This window comes from Brassica rapa, chromosome A02 (genome assembly GCF_000309985.2).
Source record: "Brassica rapa cultivar Chiifu-401-42 chromosome A02, CAAS_Brap_v3.01, whole genome shotgun sequence".
In the NCBI taxonomy this organism is placed as follows: Eukaryota; Viridiplantae; Streptophyta; class Magnoliopsida; order Brassicales; family Brassicaceae; genus Brassica; species Brassica rapa.
Genome location: NC_024796.2, coordinates 631,766 through 645,808, shown reverse-complemented (window position 1 = coordinate 645,808; position 14,043 = coordinate 631,766). Strand labels below are relative to the sequence as shown.

Here is a 14,043-nt window from a genome sequence, read left to right as displayed (position 1 = left end):
TAAAATTAGGGTTTAGAAAGATGAGAGAGAGAGGTTTTTTTTTTCTTCTTTTTATGACTGCCTACGTTGCACGGAAGCTTTATCGGACGTACGCTTCCCGCTTCGAAACCGGAATCGGAATCGGAACCTTGTGGAAGCTTACGGAATCTCGCTTCCAAAACGCTTCTAAAATATTCTCTTTAAAAACACGTTGGAAGCTTACGATTCCGTTTTGGAATCACGCTTCCATTCTTTAAAAAAAACACAATGACTTATCTCAATAAAAATATAAAATTTTAATTTTAATTTATATAAAATCCAAATTTTAATAGTATTGAATATATTGAATAGAAATATAAAACAATTAAAATTAATACTATAAATTATCTTTATGCATTGAGATATTTATTAAAGATAAATCATATATTCAAATATATTATGTCAATTAATTATAAAGTAATAAAAATAATTAATATAATAATTTAATTAATGTGTATTTCACAGTTTTAATACGAAATCATATAATTATTATAAATATAAATGATTTATTTTAAATTTAAATCATATAATTTTAGTTCTAGATTTTTTTAAAAAATTCTTATATATGTATATATATATATATATACATACGCTTCCAATACGTATCCGCTTCCTAATTTTTTTTAAAATCTCGCTTCTGCGCTTCCATACGCTTCCGCTTCCATGTACCCGCTCCCGTTTCCATGTAACATAGATGACTGCGGCTCCCCGCGCTGAGAGATCTATCTATAAGCTGTGCCTCGCATGCTTTTTAACCCTTGGATCTCAAATAAGCATGTTGGCATATTCTCAACCGTCAGATCTGTCCATTCTTTTTTCTCAAATAAGCATGTTTGGTTTTCGCATAATATGAGAGCAGAGGCGTGCCTACAGTGTATTGAAAAAGGCATTCGCCTTAGGCCCCCGAATAATATTACGTTTTTTAGGGCCCCAAAATTTAAAATAATTTCTAGTTTAGTTGATTAAACTTATTTCTAAAAAAAACTTTCCATGAGAATCAAATAACTCAGTTTCTAAATCCAACTTTTTTTATAGGACATAATATAACATATTTACGTAATAGGTGTTAAACTTATGTATTTCGCGAAAGTGATATATCGTATTAGAAAATTATTTTCTTTATAGTTGTATATAAATTTATTTTTAAAACTTGCCTTAGGCCCCTGAAACCCTTCGCACGGCACTGTATGAGAGTATATGACGAGGGAACTTGTAGAACTCGTTGGGATCCAATGGTAGGTTCGAGTCTTTACATAACCAATCCTAGAGTTCACTTGATGATATCATTCACCTCTAAGAAGCTGGCCACACAGTAATTTATTCATCTAGCAAAGGACATTTGAAGTTATCAGAGACATCATACTTTGCCTTTAGATTATTTTAGGCAGAGACATCATATTTGTTAGCACCACAGCTACAATTGTGACGTTTATCTTCCTGGTGTAAACGTTTATGATATTTTGAAGAAGAGAGCTTTATTATTAATCGATTAATGCAAAATACAAGAAGATAAACAACTTTTCCACAAGAACATCGACCCCACCAATGGAAACACTTCGTATCTTATAAAACGCACACACAGGATATTATTTATGGAGGAGATCTAGAGAATGAATAATGGTCCTCTAGGGCTTGGCGTCACCATCAAAGCCCCGTTGGAGGAATCCAACTGATGAGAGATGAGAAACATCGCTCCATGAATCAATGATCCATTTCTCGTCACTGAAGCGAACAACATTCACTGAAGCATTAAGGAGTTTCCCAGCAGAGGAAGCTTGCGTGATCCTCATGTAGATTGCCCTTAACACTCCTCCATGAGTCACTACTATCACTCTCTCCCCTTCATTTCCACACATGGCATATATATTTACACGTTTAGTGTATGATTTTTTGGTAAAGAAGTTGCAACTTTATAACTATCCAAACGTATTCTTTAAGCAAAAAAAAATATATATTTAATAGTACCTTTGTGCTTCTTTGCAATTTGCTCAAGGGCACTCATAGACCTCTCACAAAGTTGGTCAAAGCTCTCTCCTCCTCCCTATTGATTATCGTATATAAAATATAGGATATAGTTAAGCATGTGAATATATGAGAAAGGAGTGATAGAATACTAGTGTGAATGAAACTTACCGGAATCTCGAGGTCATTTTGGGTAGAAAAGAAAGCAGAGTAAGCTTCAGGTTCTTTCTCTGCTCCTTCTTTCCAATACAGCCCTTGGAGACTACCCACATGCCTCTCCTTTAACTCAGGCACTTCAGTCACCTGTATATAAGTATATTTAATTAGACCTTACATCTTAAAAATAATAATTACAACTCCTACAACTTTGGAAATCATTACTGAAAAATGTTTTATATTTTTCTTAATAAAAAACAAACATGTAGAACTCTATTGAATTTCTCTATTTTCTATTGTTAATAATTTAGCACTGATGTTATATATATGGGCTTCTTAAATATGGTAGAATGGAGATAGAGATAATTTTACAGACCTCGGAACAAAAACAAGTTTCCGCGATCTTGAGAGCAGTGTCTTTCGCTCGCTTGAGGTCTGATGAATATATAGCTATGGGTCTCTCCTCTTTTCCCAATCTCTCAGCGATCTAATGATTATTAAAAATAAAGAGAGAGAAATGATCATGCATGTGTTAATACATATCTATATATATTCATCTATTTAATATAGAAAAGAGATAAAAGCTTGAACGGGATTTGATCTTAACTGCAACAGCCTGCTTTTGTCCAATTTCGTTAAGATCCGATTCAATTTGTCCCTGCATTCAATTTTGTATATGTAAAATGTGTTTATATACATGCAGTATATATATATATATATATATATATCAGAATACCACATAATAGTCACAATAGATATGAAGTTTAAAAAAAAAAAAAAAAAGTCACAATAGATATAATGTATAAAATTCATGCTTAGATACCTGGATTCTTCCAGCAGCATTCCAAGTGGTTTCTCCATGGCGAACAAGAACAATCTCAGTTACTTCACTTTTAACGTTGACGTCCTCACCCCACTTGAACTCCTTTGATGCATCGATACTACATTTTCATAAGTTCTCTATTAGTCACAATATGTTAGTCATGCACAAAACATTATGCATAGAATTAACATATATGCAAGTATTCTACCGAACTCCCACATGAAATATTCATGATCAATGCTCTGAAAATCTGTTGTTTAGTTATGTAATTTTCATCTTAATTAGTGGAACGTTGGAAACATATAGTACTACTAAACAATATTTTTGATAATGAAGATATATCGCTGAATATAGTTATTGGATTAGCGGAAATTTGCAACATAAACGTTAGTGTATGTTATGAATAATGAGTAAGTCGTCAAATAATGATCTGAAATTAAATATATAAATAAAAAATACCATTCATGACCCATGATTTAAGGGGCAGGTATTGGCTTTTGTCAGAGAAGAAGAATAGAGTAGAGAGAAGAGTACTGAGAGGAAGATGTGTTTGTTTACTTATGATAAGTCGATGTGTGCTCTCTGCTTTTATAACCTTATTTCCAGAGGAAAGAAAAAACATTTTTTGGTTTCTCATTTTTAATTATAGCTAGAGATATCAAATAATTAAAATAATTAAATTTGTGGCAGCTCATGGATTAATAATGTTGGTCATATTTGTTAATTACTAAATACTTTATTATACAGAAATCATTTGATCGTATAGGCATTGCAACCACGTGTGATGTCGATATTTCAACTACTTTTTTTCAGATCGGATCCTTTACAGGATCGGGAGAAATACGTAGGGAATCTCCTACAAATTAGAATATAGGGTCGGTAATAGAAGTTACATTCAATTATTCATGGGAGAATTCAGTATTACCACGATTATAGTACTACTTCTACATTGATAATCAAATAGTAAAGACAAGGTAACTTTATAGCTTATAATCTACATTGGCCAATAAAAAGCTAATCATGGAGTTTTTTTGTTTTTGCAAAAAAAAATTCTTGGATAAATTAAATATTGTTTACAGAGAAAACTGTTGAGAGAACCACTAACTCAACAATAAAAAAGAAGAAGAAAAGGAAACACAACTACAATGCTAGAGGTAGCAATGGATCTGGACACCAATATGTATGGAGATTCCTGTATCTGATTTGCGGATGACATATAAAAATGCACATGAAGAAATTCACAGGTCTTTTAAATATGTATGTATGTAATAAACTACTCCCTCATACCTTGTAGTATAATATTATATAGCTTCTAATAAAAAAAAAATTACCTAGGCACCTAGCTAGAACCAATAAGGGTCGATAAAAAACAGGTAATGTGGAAGACAGAGAAATAATAATTAGGTTAACTACTTCCTCACGATGAGGATTGGTGGTAGTATAGCATCTTGCCACATGGAGGATATAATATCGTTTTGTTTATACCTATATCGCCATCTTTTTTTTTAATATTGGCCATGTTTAATCGTTTGTGACTTTGTGATATGCTCCTAAAATGGATTACTTTCAAGGTTTGTCACTGTTCAAAACCTATACGTTATACTTTTTGAAATTTGACTCATCCTTTGATTTCTCTTTTCCCACGTAGTTTATAGTTAATACTTTCGACCGAGTGATAATACCTATACAACTTGCTTTTTTTCGAATTAAGTTAGCAATTAATCAACCAAAAAATTTCTCTCTCCTCCTTATCTCTCCCCCTTCTCTCTCCCAAGGCGTCGACTTTGTGCTTGCTTACCTCCGGTCCGGACGGCGCGTGGCGGCGCGTACCGGCGTCCGGAGGGTCCCCATTTGAGTTTTCGCTTTCTCGTTTTGCTGTCGTATCATCTCCGGTCTCTCCCTCTGATATGCTCGAAGTCGTGGATTAGGGTTTGGCGCCGGAGTGAGCTCCGCTGCAGAGGTGCTTCTGTTCCGGCGTTCTATTCCCCGGTCTCTGGGGCTTCGGCGAAGCGGAAGAGCGGTTGGTGGTTAACGGCAGTCGGCTTTTTGGGGCTAATGTTCGAGATCGTTTTTCCCTTAGATCTCGTCTGGCTTTCTCTGTTCGCGTGTGGGTGGAACGAGGTGTCTTCTCCGGGATTGTCGGCGGTTCGCTGCTTTCGATCCATGGAGTCATCGGTTTGAAGGGTGGTTCCTTGGTTCTCGCTCGTCGAGTCTGAGTGTCCTCCTTCCCGTGGTGTGTGCCGGTGAATCCTATTATCACGGCGGCGAGTTGTGGGTTTGAGCACGCAGGCGGGTTGGTGCTCGAGCACTGTGGCCGGCTCGTGTAGGTTAAGGTGGCGGTTTAAAGAGCGGTCGTCTATGCCGCTTAAGTGGCCGTGTTCTTGGCTTCCTCACCTTCGATTCTCCTGTTCGCGGTTTCTAACCTGGTTCTCGATCCGTCCTCTCTTATCTCGGCGTGTCTCTTGCGCTTGTTGGAGTAAGGGGGTTCGGGTTGGGTTGCGCCCTTGTTCTTAATCTCGTCGCTGCCGAGGCTAGTGATGGCTCTAGCAGCACCAATTTTAGTCGATCGGTTCTCGACGGCTACGGACGTGTGGTGGTTCTCGTGTCTTTGACCGCCTCATCTAACGTTCGGTCTTTGCCCACATCCCAGCATCACTTAGGTTCACTTGAATCTTCATGTGGTGGTGGGCAAGGCAGTTGAGTGCAGGATGGGCTCAGGTTAGGAGTACGGTGGTTGCGGCCTGTTTTGCTCGGTTCGGCATCTTGTACAGGCCGTTCCTGGCCTTAATAATTGCTCGGTTTGGTTATGAGGGTGAATGCGGCCGCTGCTGCTGTTGTTGTTCATGTGGGCAGGTGCTTTGAAGCTCTCGGCAAGCTGTTCTCAGGTGGGTCATTATCTTTAAGAGCGGATCATCGGGGAGGCCAAAATTACCGGGTTCCGACTCTCGGTTGAACTTGGTTCATCTTTTTGCGGCAAGCGGATGATGCGGACTGGATTGAGTCTTGGGACAGCGCTGGTGGTTGTTGAGTCTGCCTAACCTGTTGTAACTAAATCGAGTCTGTGTTTAGACTTTCTTTTTCGTTTTCTGTTTCTTGTTATCTCTGTATTTCTGTCAAAAATGAAAAATTGGTAATAATATCTTTACATTTTTACCAAAAAAAAAAAAACTTGCTTTTTTTCATATGAATCCATAAATATTGAATATTTTAGTGAATTACATTTAATTCTATAACTATTTTAAGATGCCTGAGATGTTTGAAAACTAATATTTACGTGCGCAAATAGAAAGCGGTAAGAACATGCAAAAATATTTTTGTTCACAAAATCAAACGCAGTCAAACTCTTCTAGCCAATAATATGAAGTCAAGAAAAGGTAACTAACCCCAAAAATTGTTGGAGTTCACCGACAGGAGAACTATTGGTTATCGTGATTGAAAATAATAATTTCCCGATCTAGCAAAACAACTGAATTAATTTGATTACAGGTCATGTGGAATCAGAATAAAATAAAAATAATTTGCCAGAGATTCCAACAAATGGGGCAATGTCTGGAACGAAACACATGGAGAAAAAGACAAACTGCCAGCGTTGCTTACACTCTTTGATTCCAATCTTTAAGGATTCCAATCACTTTCCTCAATTTGTATATGCGTTTTCTGTTAGTTAATCTTAATAATGTCTTGATTCTCAATCATGCATACATTTATATGACAAGAAGACAAGTGATATTAATAAAAGATATGAAAGTTTGGTTGAGCTGAGAGGTCACAATAATATTAAATTTGCAAAATTAACCCGTGTTTTCAAACATATAATATTAGTTTCATTAAATAAAAGAGTTCACTACAAATTAATCACGTTAATAAATATAATTTATAATGAATATATCTGTACACCTAAACCAATAATTGAGAAAATCAGTTTTGGTGACCGCAACCTTTTAACCAAAAAAAAAAATGTGAACAAAATTCAACTCTTGAACAAAAAAAAATTAACACATTTCTTATAGATTGTAATTGCTTGATAACTCAGATCGTCGCCAGGATATCACATTTCTTATAGACTTGAGCGGCCATGAGATATATTCCATGTGTGAATAATTTGTAGAAAAAGTAGAACCCTCATGCAGTAAAAACTAAAATAAAGGAACCTGATGCTTTTACACACACTCAAGAGTGCACTTTCAGAACCGGACCTGAGACTACGATGCATGCATGTATGTCGATTGTTTAGCCAAAACAATAATTGTTTTTTATTGTTTGTCGATGCATGCATGCATGTATGTCGATGCATGTATTCAGAACCGGACCTGAGACTACCCTAAACAAAAATCTCCGAGTTTAGCCAACTTTTATTTTTATTTTTTATTTTTAGCCAACTTGGTTATGGTCATATACTTTTGGCATAGCGATGTTAATTAGGGCTTGAAATTAGCGGGAAAAACTAAACGGAAACAAGTTTGGCAGAAGCTTGAAGAAGAGAACCGGAAAATTTTCAAGCCATATTATCTGAGACTCATGGTCAAGTAACATATAGGGGAATACAACAAGCTGCTCTTAAAATGTTATATTGGTTGGATATGACATGGAAGTAAACTAGGTCGCCGAGGTCGAGGGTACCATACTCCCTAGTGTTTCTTTTATCATTTTCTTGTTTATGTTCTATAAGTTTCTCTGTTCTAAGTTCATGCTTAGCTGAATATGAGGATTATCTCATCATGCTTTCTAAAACTTTATAGTTTCAAAGCCATACTTTGTGTGTTTTTATGTCTTTAATTTGAATGCCTTTTTTCAAAAAAACATTATTTTCTCTCTTGTGTGGAGAGATTTAGTTTTAGACTTTTAGTAATAGATTATTTTGAAGCAATTGTGATTGTGTCATTTGTATGATACTTTTTTTTAAAAACTTGTGTGTAAAACTTGTAAAGGCCCATTTTCTTGACTGGTCTGTAAAACTTTTGTTATCGAATTTTTCTTTTAATGTTAAGCCGGTTGTATAGAGTGAGTATCAATCTAGTTTGTTTGAATTTTGACCAATCTTGTACTAACTCAGAAAATATGCCACCTTTACATTATTAGTATAATAATCATCTTTCAATACATACAACTACAAACACCACATACAGTACATGAAGTTTCAGATTAAGCTACTATATAGTCCTGTAATCTTACAATACATACAAACATCACACACATAGTATAGGAAGTTTTAGATTGGTCTACTATATAGTCCTGCAATCTCTCACACTAATAGATACACAAGGAAGCTCGACACACTGTAGTGTTCTTCTTCTTTACCTTAGAAACACATTTCACAAATCCAGCAGCAGCATAGTGCAGCGAGACTGCATAGGAGGAAGCAAAAAAAGGGAAAAAAACATACGCAAGGGTGAAACAGAAACATAGTACTTACTAAATGTATTCTTTAGTTGAGTTCTTGAAATTTTCCATGCAGTTATGAATTATGATATGTGCTATTAGCTACAAGAAACCCTTTAAACTGATATTATGTAGTTTTGGTTTTCTTAAAGAAAAAACAAATGATCTTGTTTGCTACTTCTAGCTTTTAGCCTTTTACCATCCTTCGATGAAGCCTCTGTCTCCTTTCTGCTTTGTCTCGAAAATCCTTGGCTTCTTCTCGTCTTGTCCTGGTTTCTCAGAGACTTTTTGTGCAGCTGGATATCCTGACTAGAGAAGTGAGTATACTTACAAATATTTTACTTTGCTTCAAAAAACATGTGTGATTCGTTACTATCCCTTAGACAAACCTTGTGGAAGATGTTGATCCTCTGTGATTCCCATGTCTTTCTGCATCTTTTCTTACAGAAGAAGCTTTTCTCTTTGTGTTTGCTCTTTCAGTTAGCACAAAAGGGGATTGTGTATTCGGGAATATGATTCTTGGTTTGGTTACAAGATAAAACATTTTTGTGAGATACTTCTCCTTATATAAGCTGTGATTAATTGTGCCAGTGGCAGATGAAATATTCTTCTTTTAGTTATTTTTATCTGACTTTCCAATTTATTCGTTTATATCTTTATACCTTCCTTCACGAAGGGGTTACTGCAGAAACTGAAGTTTTAAAATGTGAAAAGAAGACTTTTCACTTCTCTTTTTGAGGTTCTTTTACTATGCGTTCACACATGTTTGTGTTTTCTTGGTTTGTCTTTGTCCCATTCTTGTTGGAGATTATTGTAAGCACAATCCCAAATCTTGCGAGGTTGGCAAGAAGATCATTCAAACAAAGAAGAAGAAAAAAAAAAAAAGAGTGCACCCACAACAGAGACGTGATGTACTAATAAAATATATCATAAACTTCTTTTAAATATTACAGTTCCAAAATATTTGTTATCCAAGCTAATTTTTAATAATCATAATATATTATTATTTATATTCTGCTTCCATTGAAATTAGTTTCAAGCTCTACCACCAATAGGAACAAAACAAGACCACATTCACAGAAATTTGATGCAAGATAATATATGTTTTTTCTTGAAACAGCCACATTTCAATAATCTCTAATAATAGAAAGGGAAATTAGGACAAATGAACAACAAAAATATTAGAATTCACTAAATAAACACAACCCCACCCTCTCTCCTCTTTTCTCTTCCTATCTCTCTCTATCATTTCTCATTAGGAATCTAATTTTCCCTTTTTTTATGGTTATTCCACAAATAAGCCTAATAGAAAACGTAAATAAGTAGAATATTTTAATTCTGCGAATGAATAATTCAAATTTCAAACAATAATCAATGCAAACATACATACATACACAACATGCACATTATGGCTTATACTATTTACAAATCACAAACATTTTCAAACTCTTTGTTGAACAAGAATTTCACTCCAATCAATCAGTCTAAGCATCTATAACACTACCAGTCATCGGTTCTTGTAAACCTGAATCTTCTCAAGAAACGTTAACCGGATCCGAGCCGCCATGTTCTTCATCATCATCATCTTCTTGGTCTACTTCATGTTCTGATACAGAGCTATCATCCATCTCCTTGTCAGGTATATCGAGCTGTACACTCTCTGGCAGCTCAGTGTTCTTATTCTCAATAGACATTCCCAAGTCCTCTCTTCTAACAACGTTCAACACAAAACCGTTACTCGTCCTCTCAGTCTGTAGAAGATCACCTTCAGTAACTATTATGCTTGAAGTGTTTGCTCCAAGCATGTTGTTATTGTTGTCCATGGATCTTGAATCTGGACTAAAGCTTGGGCTAAATGGGCCAGGAACCGCCGGAGAAGTGGGGCTGCTACTAAATCCTCTGCTTAGTGCAATGTCTACATCAAGACTCTGAACGAAGTCAATGAACTTATTAGCAGAAGCTGTTCTCATCAAAGGTCCACCAGTCCTTGTCCAAGAACTCAACTCCACGCTCTCAGTTTCACTATCGCTCAAGTTCCAGCCCGAAGACGCGTGGAGATTACTCTCAGCGACTAGTTCATCGAGTGAACCCGTTGAGTTCTCTCTGGCAATTACGTTCCAAGATGGGATTCTTCTAGAACCATTGAATCTTGTGGTTGAAGCTAATCCGTGATGAGACGAGGAGGACGTGCCAGCAGCAGCAGCGGCTCTCTCAGCGCTTCTGTTGAGCCTACGCATATGGTTAAGATTAGTTACACACTCATCAAGCGCAAGCTCGATCCCACAGTTTGCTTTTATGGCTGATAGCTTCTCCCAAGTGCATCTCCTTCCTTGGTTAGCCGCTTTTTGAAGCTCCACATGAGTAGGGTTTTGTATAATCTTTGAGTACTGCACAAGACACACAACACAATAAGAATCTAGCAAGTCCAAGCTCTCTAATTCTAACCAAACATAGTTCAACATGGATCAGAACCTGAGCAAGAGTGGCAGGCATTACAACTGTTACATCACCTTCCCACTCCTGAGCAAAAAGCTTTGCGAGTCCACCGAGTGGAAAGCCAAGTTCTAGTACTTGGTTGCATCTATGTTTAACCTCCATCTCCACTAGATGCGCAAGCTAAAAAGGTAAGACAAGTAGAGCGGTTATAACAAAAGGGACCGGAACAAAACTGAGGAAATTCGGTTATTTACAAAAAAAAAAAATCATTTTGGTTACAAAGTTAAAAACCGGATAATATCTACAAAAATATGGGTTTAGCTCAGTTCCTTTTGGAAAATTTCAGATAATATGAGATAATTCAGGTTTTTCAGGTTAAATATTAGGTAATTTAGGTTGTTTGGATAAAAATGTTTGAAAATTCAGATAATGTTAAATATTTCGGGATATATAGATATTTCGGATTTCAGTTTATAAATAGTATTTTAAAAATATTTGGTTATTTAGAAACCAAATATAATTGATATTTTAGGTATATAATCTGTATTTTAAAAATTCACCTACCAATCGGTTCGGTTTCGGTTTGTCGGTTTCAAAAATATAAAATATATGCGGTTATATTGGTTTCTGTTATCTCGGTTCTTTAGTTCCGGATAAATGTACCTAGGCCTAATGAGACATCATATAAACATACCTTTGCTGCGAATCTACCACCATAAGCTCGAACTATATCCTTAATACGCAGTAACGGAACAATGTGAGGATTAGCTTGGCTCACAATAAAATGATTAACATTGAAGAGCTCCTTAAGCTGCATCATCGGCAAATCAACCTCCAAACTCCCATCTCTCCACCTGCGTGCATATGGTTCAGTACCTTCTTCAGGATCCAAATTAAAAGGTGGATGATACGGCACAATCTCTCCACTTCTATCTTTAGCCATAAGCTCCTGAGCTTCAAAGAGACCAGGAAAAGCACAAGAAGCAGTAACCGCACTCCATATAACCACATGAGGCGAAGTCAAGTAGTTAAGACACCGAGGCGGCTCATGCTTCCTTGGGGAGCAAACCGTTATCGCTAGGATCCTCCCTGTTATATCATAAGCCTCTTGGAACGTGAGATTGAACGTGAGGTTCCTAAGCATGCATTGCAACTGTCTTATATCGTGTAACGCGCCTTGCGTCATGACTCTTTTAACGATCGTGAAAACGCTTCCTAGCTGATCAAAGAACTGTAGTGAGTGCAATGAGTTCTCAAAGAAACTCTGTAGCTCGGGCCAAGACCTCGTGGCTACGATTGAACAGATTATGGAACCAACGCTAGAGCCAGCAATAATCCGAGGTAAGAGCTTATGCTCCACCAGAGTCCTAACCACACCGACATGAAACGCGCCTAGAGAAGCCCCACCGCTGAGAAGCAAAGCCGTTCTACCAAAGGCGTGACGTGTCTCGTGCATGAAAGAAAGCTTCTCTTCTAAAGAAAGCTCCTCTAATGACTCAGAGGAGCAAACCATTCTCAACTGAGTAGAGACCTCGTTGATATACTCTTTAATAAGCCTCGGAACCTGAAGCCTCCCTTGATGTAACTCCGAGTTACACATGTTACCGAGGTTCCTGACAAGATCAGCTCTCATACAGAACATGATGTCTCTAAGACAACCTTCTCGGCGACGATGACAAAGCTCCCGAAGCTTGTTTTTAACCAACTCTTCGTCGTAGAGATCAGATTCGTTCATCTTCGGCGTCTCCTTCTCCAGCATCTTAGCGGCGTGAGCCCATTCCTCGTAAGTCAAAGCCGCGCGCATCGTGTTCCTCCAGAAGTTCCTCCAGTAAACCATCTCCGCCTTCTTCTTCACGTTGGTGTAACGCTTCAACACGAAGGCGATGATTGTGACGACCGCTAAGATCCCTTGAGGGTTCCGGGGGTGGAACCAGGATACAAAGGGTGAGACGGAAGGCTTAAGTGTAAGGAACCAATGAAGCAAGAAGCGGAAGAGGTCGCGTCTGAGCTGGAGCATTGATTTGCAGAAGAGGACTCTGAAGGCGATGGTGCGGCCGATGAGGGATGTAGGTCCGATTGAAAAGGGATCGACATTGGCCTCGTTACTTATGTGATCCATTGGAGATGATTAATGTTTTCAACTGAAAAGACAAGAAAAAAAATCAGAAACTTTGAGTATTATCCATAGAAACAGAGTATTATACAGAGAAACAGAGTTGTACATAGAAACAGAGTTGTGCAGAGAAACAGAGTTTTGATGTAATCAAGCAAATTAAACAATTTAAAAAAAAAACAAAGTATGATCCTTTTTGCTTGTAAAACATGAAAAAGATCTTCAAATCAGAAAATGTGAGTTTTTGCACAGAAACAGAGTATTATACAGAGAACAGAGTTGTACATAGAAACATAGTTTTGATCTAATCAAAAAAATAAAACTGTTTTTTTTTTTCAAAGCAAAGTATGATCCTTTTTGCTTGTAAAACCTGAAACAAGAGTTTCAAATCAGAAAATTTGAGTATTATCCATTGAAACAGAGTATTATACAGAGAAACAGAGTTTTGATCTAATGAAGCAAATGAAACTGATTTTTAAAAGCAAGTATAATCATTTTTGCGCTGAAACCTGAAACAAGAGCTTCTAATCGCGACAGGGTGGATAAAAACAGAAGATTTTCCGACAAGATCATAAACTCAGAATATTCTCAGCGAATGATCAAAAAGCTCAGAAATTTGAATCGGGCAGAGAAAACCCAGAGATCAATCACGAACACAGTTATCGAAAGCCCAGAAAAATAACGAAATTACCTGAGCGGTAGGTCCAGAATCAGAGAAGCAAGAAGAAACGTGTTTACTTTGGAAACAGAGAAGAAATCAAAGAGGGATGAAAATTTAAAAAAATAATAATAAATGGAGAATGTTTTTTCTTAATTTTTTTTTGGATTGATTGCGTAGAGAATCGCGACGAGATAAGAGAGGGTGATAACGGTGACGCGGACGCAGACTCGTCCGCCGATCACGACGGCTTATTTCCTCCCCTCTCTTTTTTCTTATTCAATTTTTTTTGGATAAACGTGTTTGAGAAGAAAAATAACAAACGAAATGTCGTTGGATGAGATCTCCGTAATTCCCGCGTGGAGTTTGAAAACGTCATGTTGTCTTCGTTTAAATAGGCTAAACAACGGGTAGTTTCAAGGAAAAAAAAATGTCTAGTCAGTTATCTGAACGCGGAGTTTTATCTTTTTTAAGTAACTTTCCTAAACGCTGGGTTTC

At 36.9% G+C, this 14,043-nt stretch overlaps 2 protein-coding genes across 6 annotated transcripts; both read right to left on the bottom strand.

The window, feature by feature from the left end:
- Positions 1-1,476: 1,476 nt before the first annotated feature.
- Positions 1,477-3,521, bottom strand: LOC103850530 (metal-independent phosphoserine phosphatase). Its single transcript, XM_009127288.3, has 7 exons — positions 3,419-3,521; positions 2,960-3,077; positions 2,744-2,794; positions 2,513-2,623; positions 2,152-2,283; positions 1,984-2,059; positions 1,477-1,858 (listed from the first exon to the last, which is right to left on the bottom strand). The coding sequence occupies exons 1-7, from the start codon at positions 3,430-3,432 to the stop codon at positions 1,644-1,646; spliced, it is 717 nt and encodes a 238-aa protein (XP_009125536.1). The 5' UTR covers positions 3,433-3,521; the 3' UTR covers positions 1,477-1,643.
- A 4,485-nt stretch (positions 3,522-8,006) lies between these two features.
- Positions 8,007-13,818, bottom strand: LOC103850528 (triacylglycerol lipase SDP1). 5 transcript variants are annotated; one of them, XM_033284969.1, is made up of 6 exons: positions 13,579-13,818; positions 11,469-12,915; positions 10,811-10,954; positions 8,728-10,725; positions 8,538-8,647; positions 8,007-8,304 (listed from the first exon to the last, which is right to left on the bottom strand). In XM_033284969.1, the coding sequence occupies exons 2-4, from the start codon at positions 12,891-12,893 to the stop codon at positions 9,874-9,876; spliced, it is 2,421 nt and encodes an 806-aa protein (XP_033140860.1). In that variant the 5' UTR covers positions 12,894-12,915; positions 13,579-13,818; the 3' UTR covers positions 8,007-8,304; positions 8,538-8,647; positions 8,728-9,873. The 5 variants fall into 5 exon arrangements, with proteins under 5 accessions (XP_033140860.1, XP_033140857.1, XP_033140858.1 ...); XM_033284966.1 differs by having other exon boundaries at positions 8,538-8,634; XM_033284967.1 differs by having other exon boundaries at positions 8,007-8,647.
- Positions 13,819-14,043: the final 225 nt, after the last annotated feature.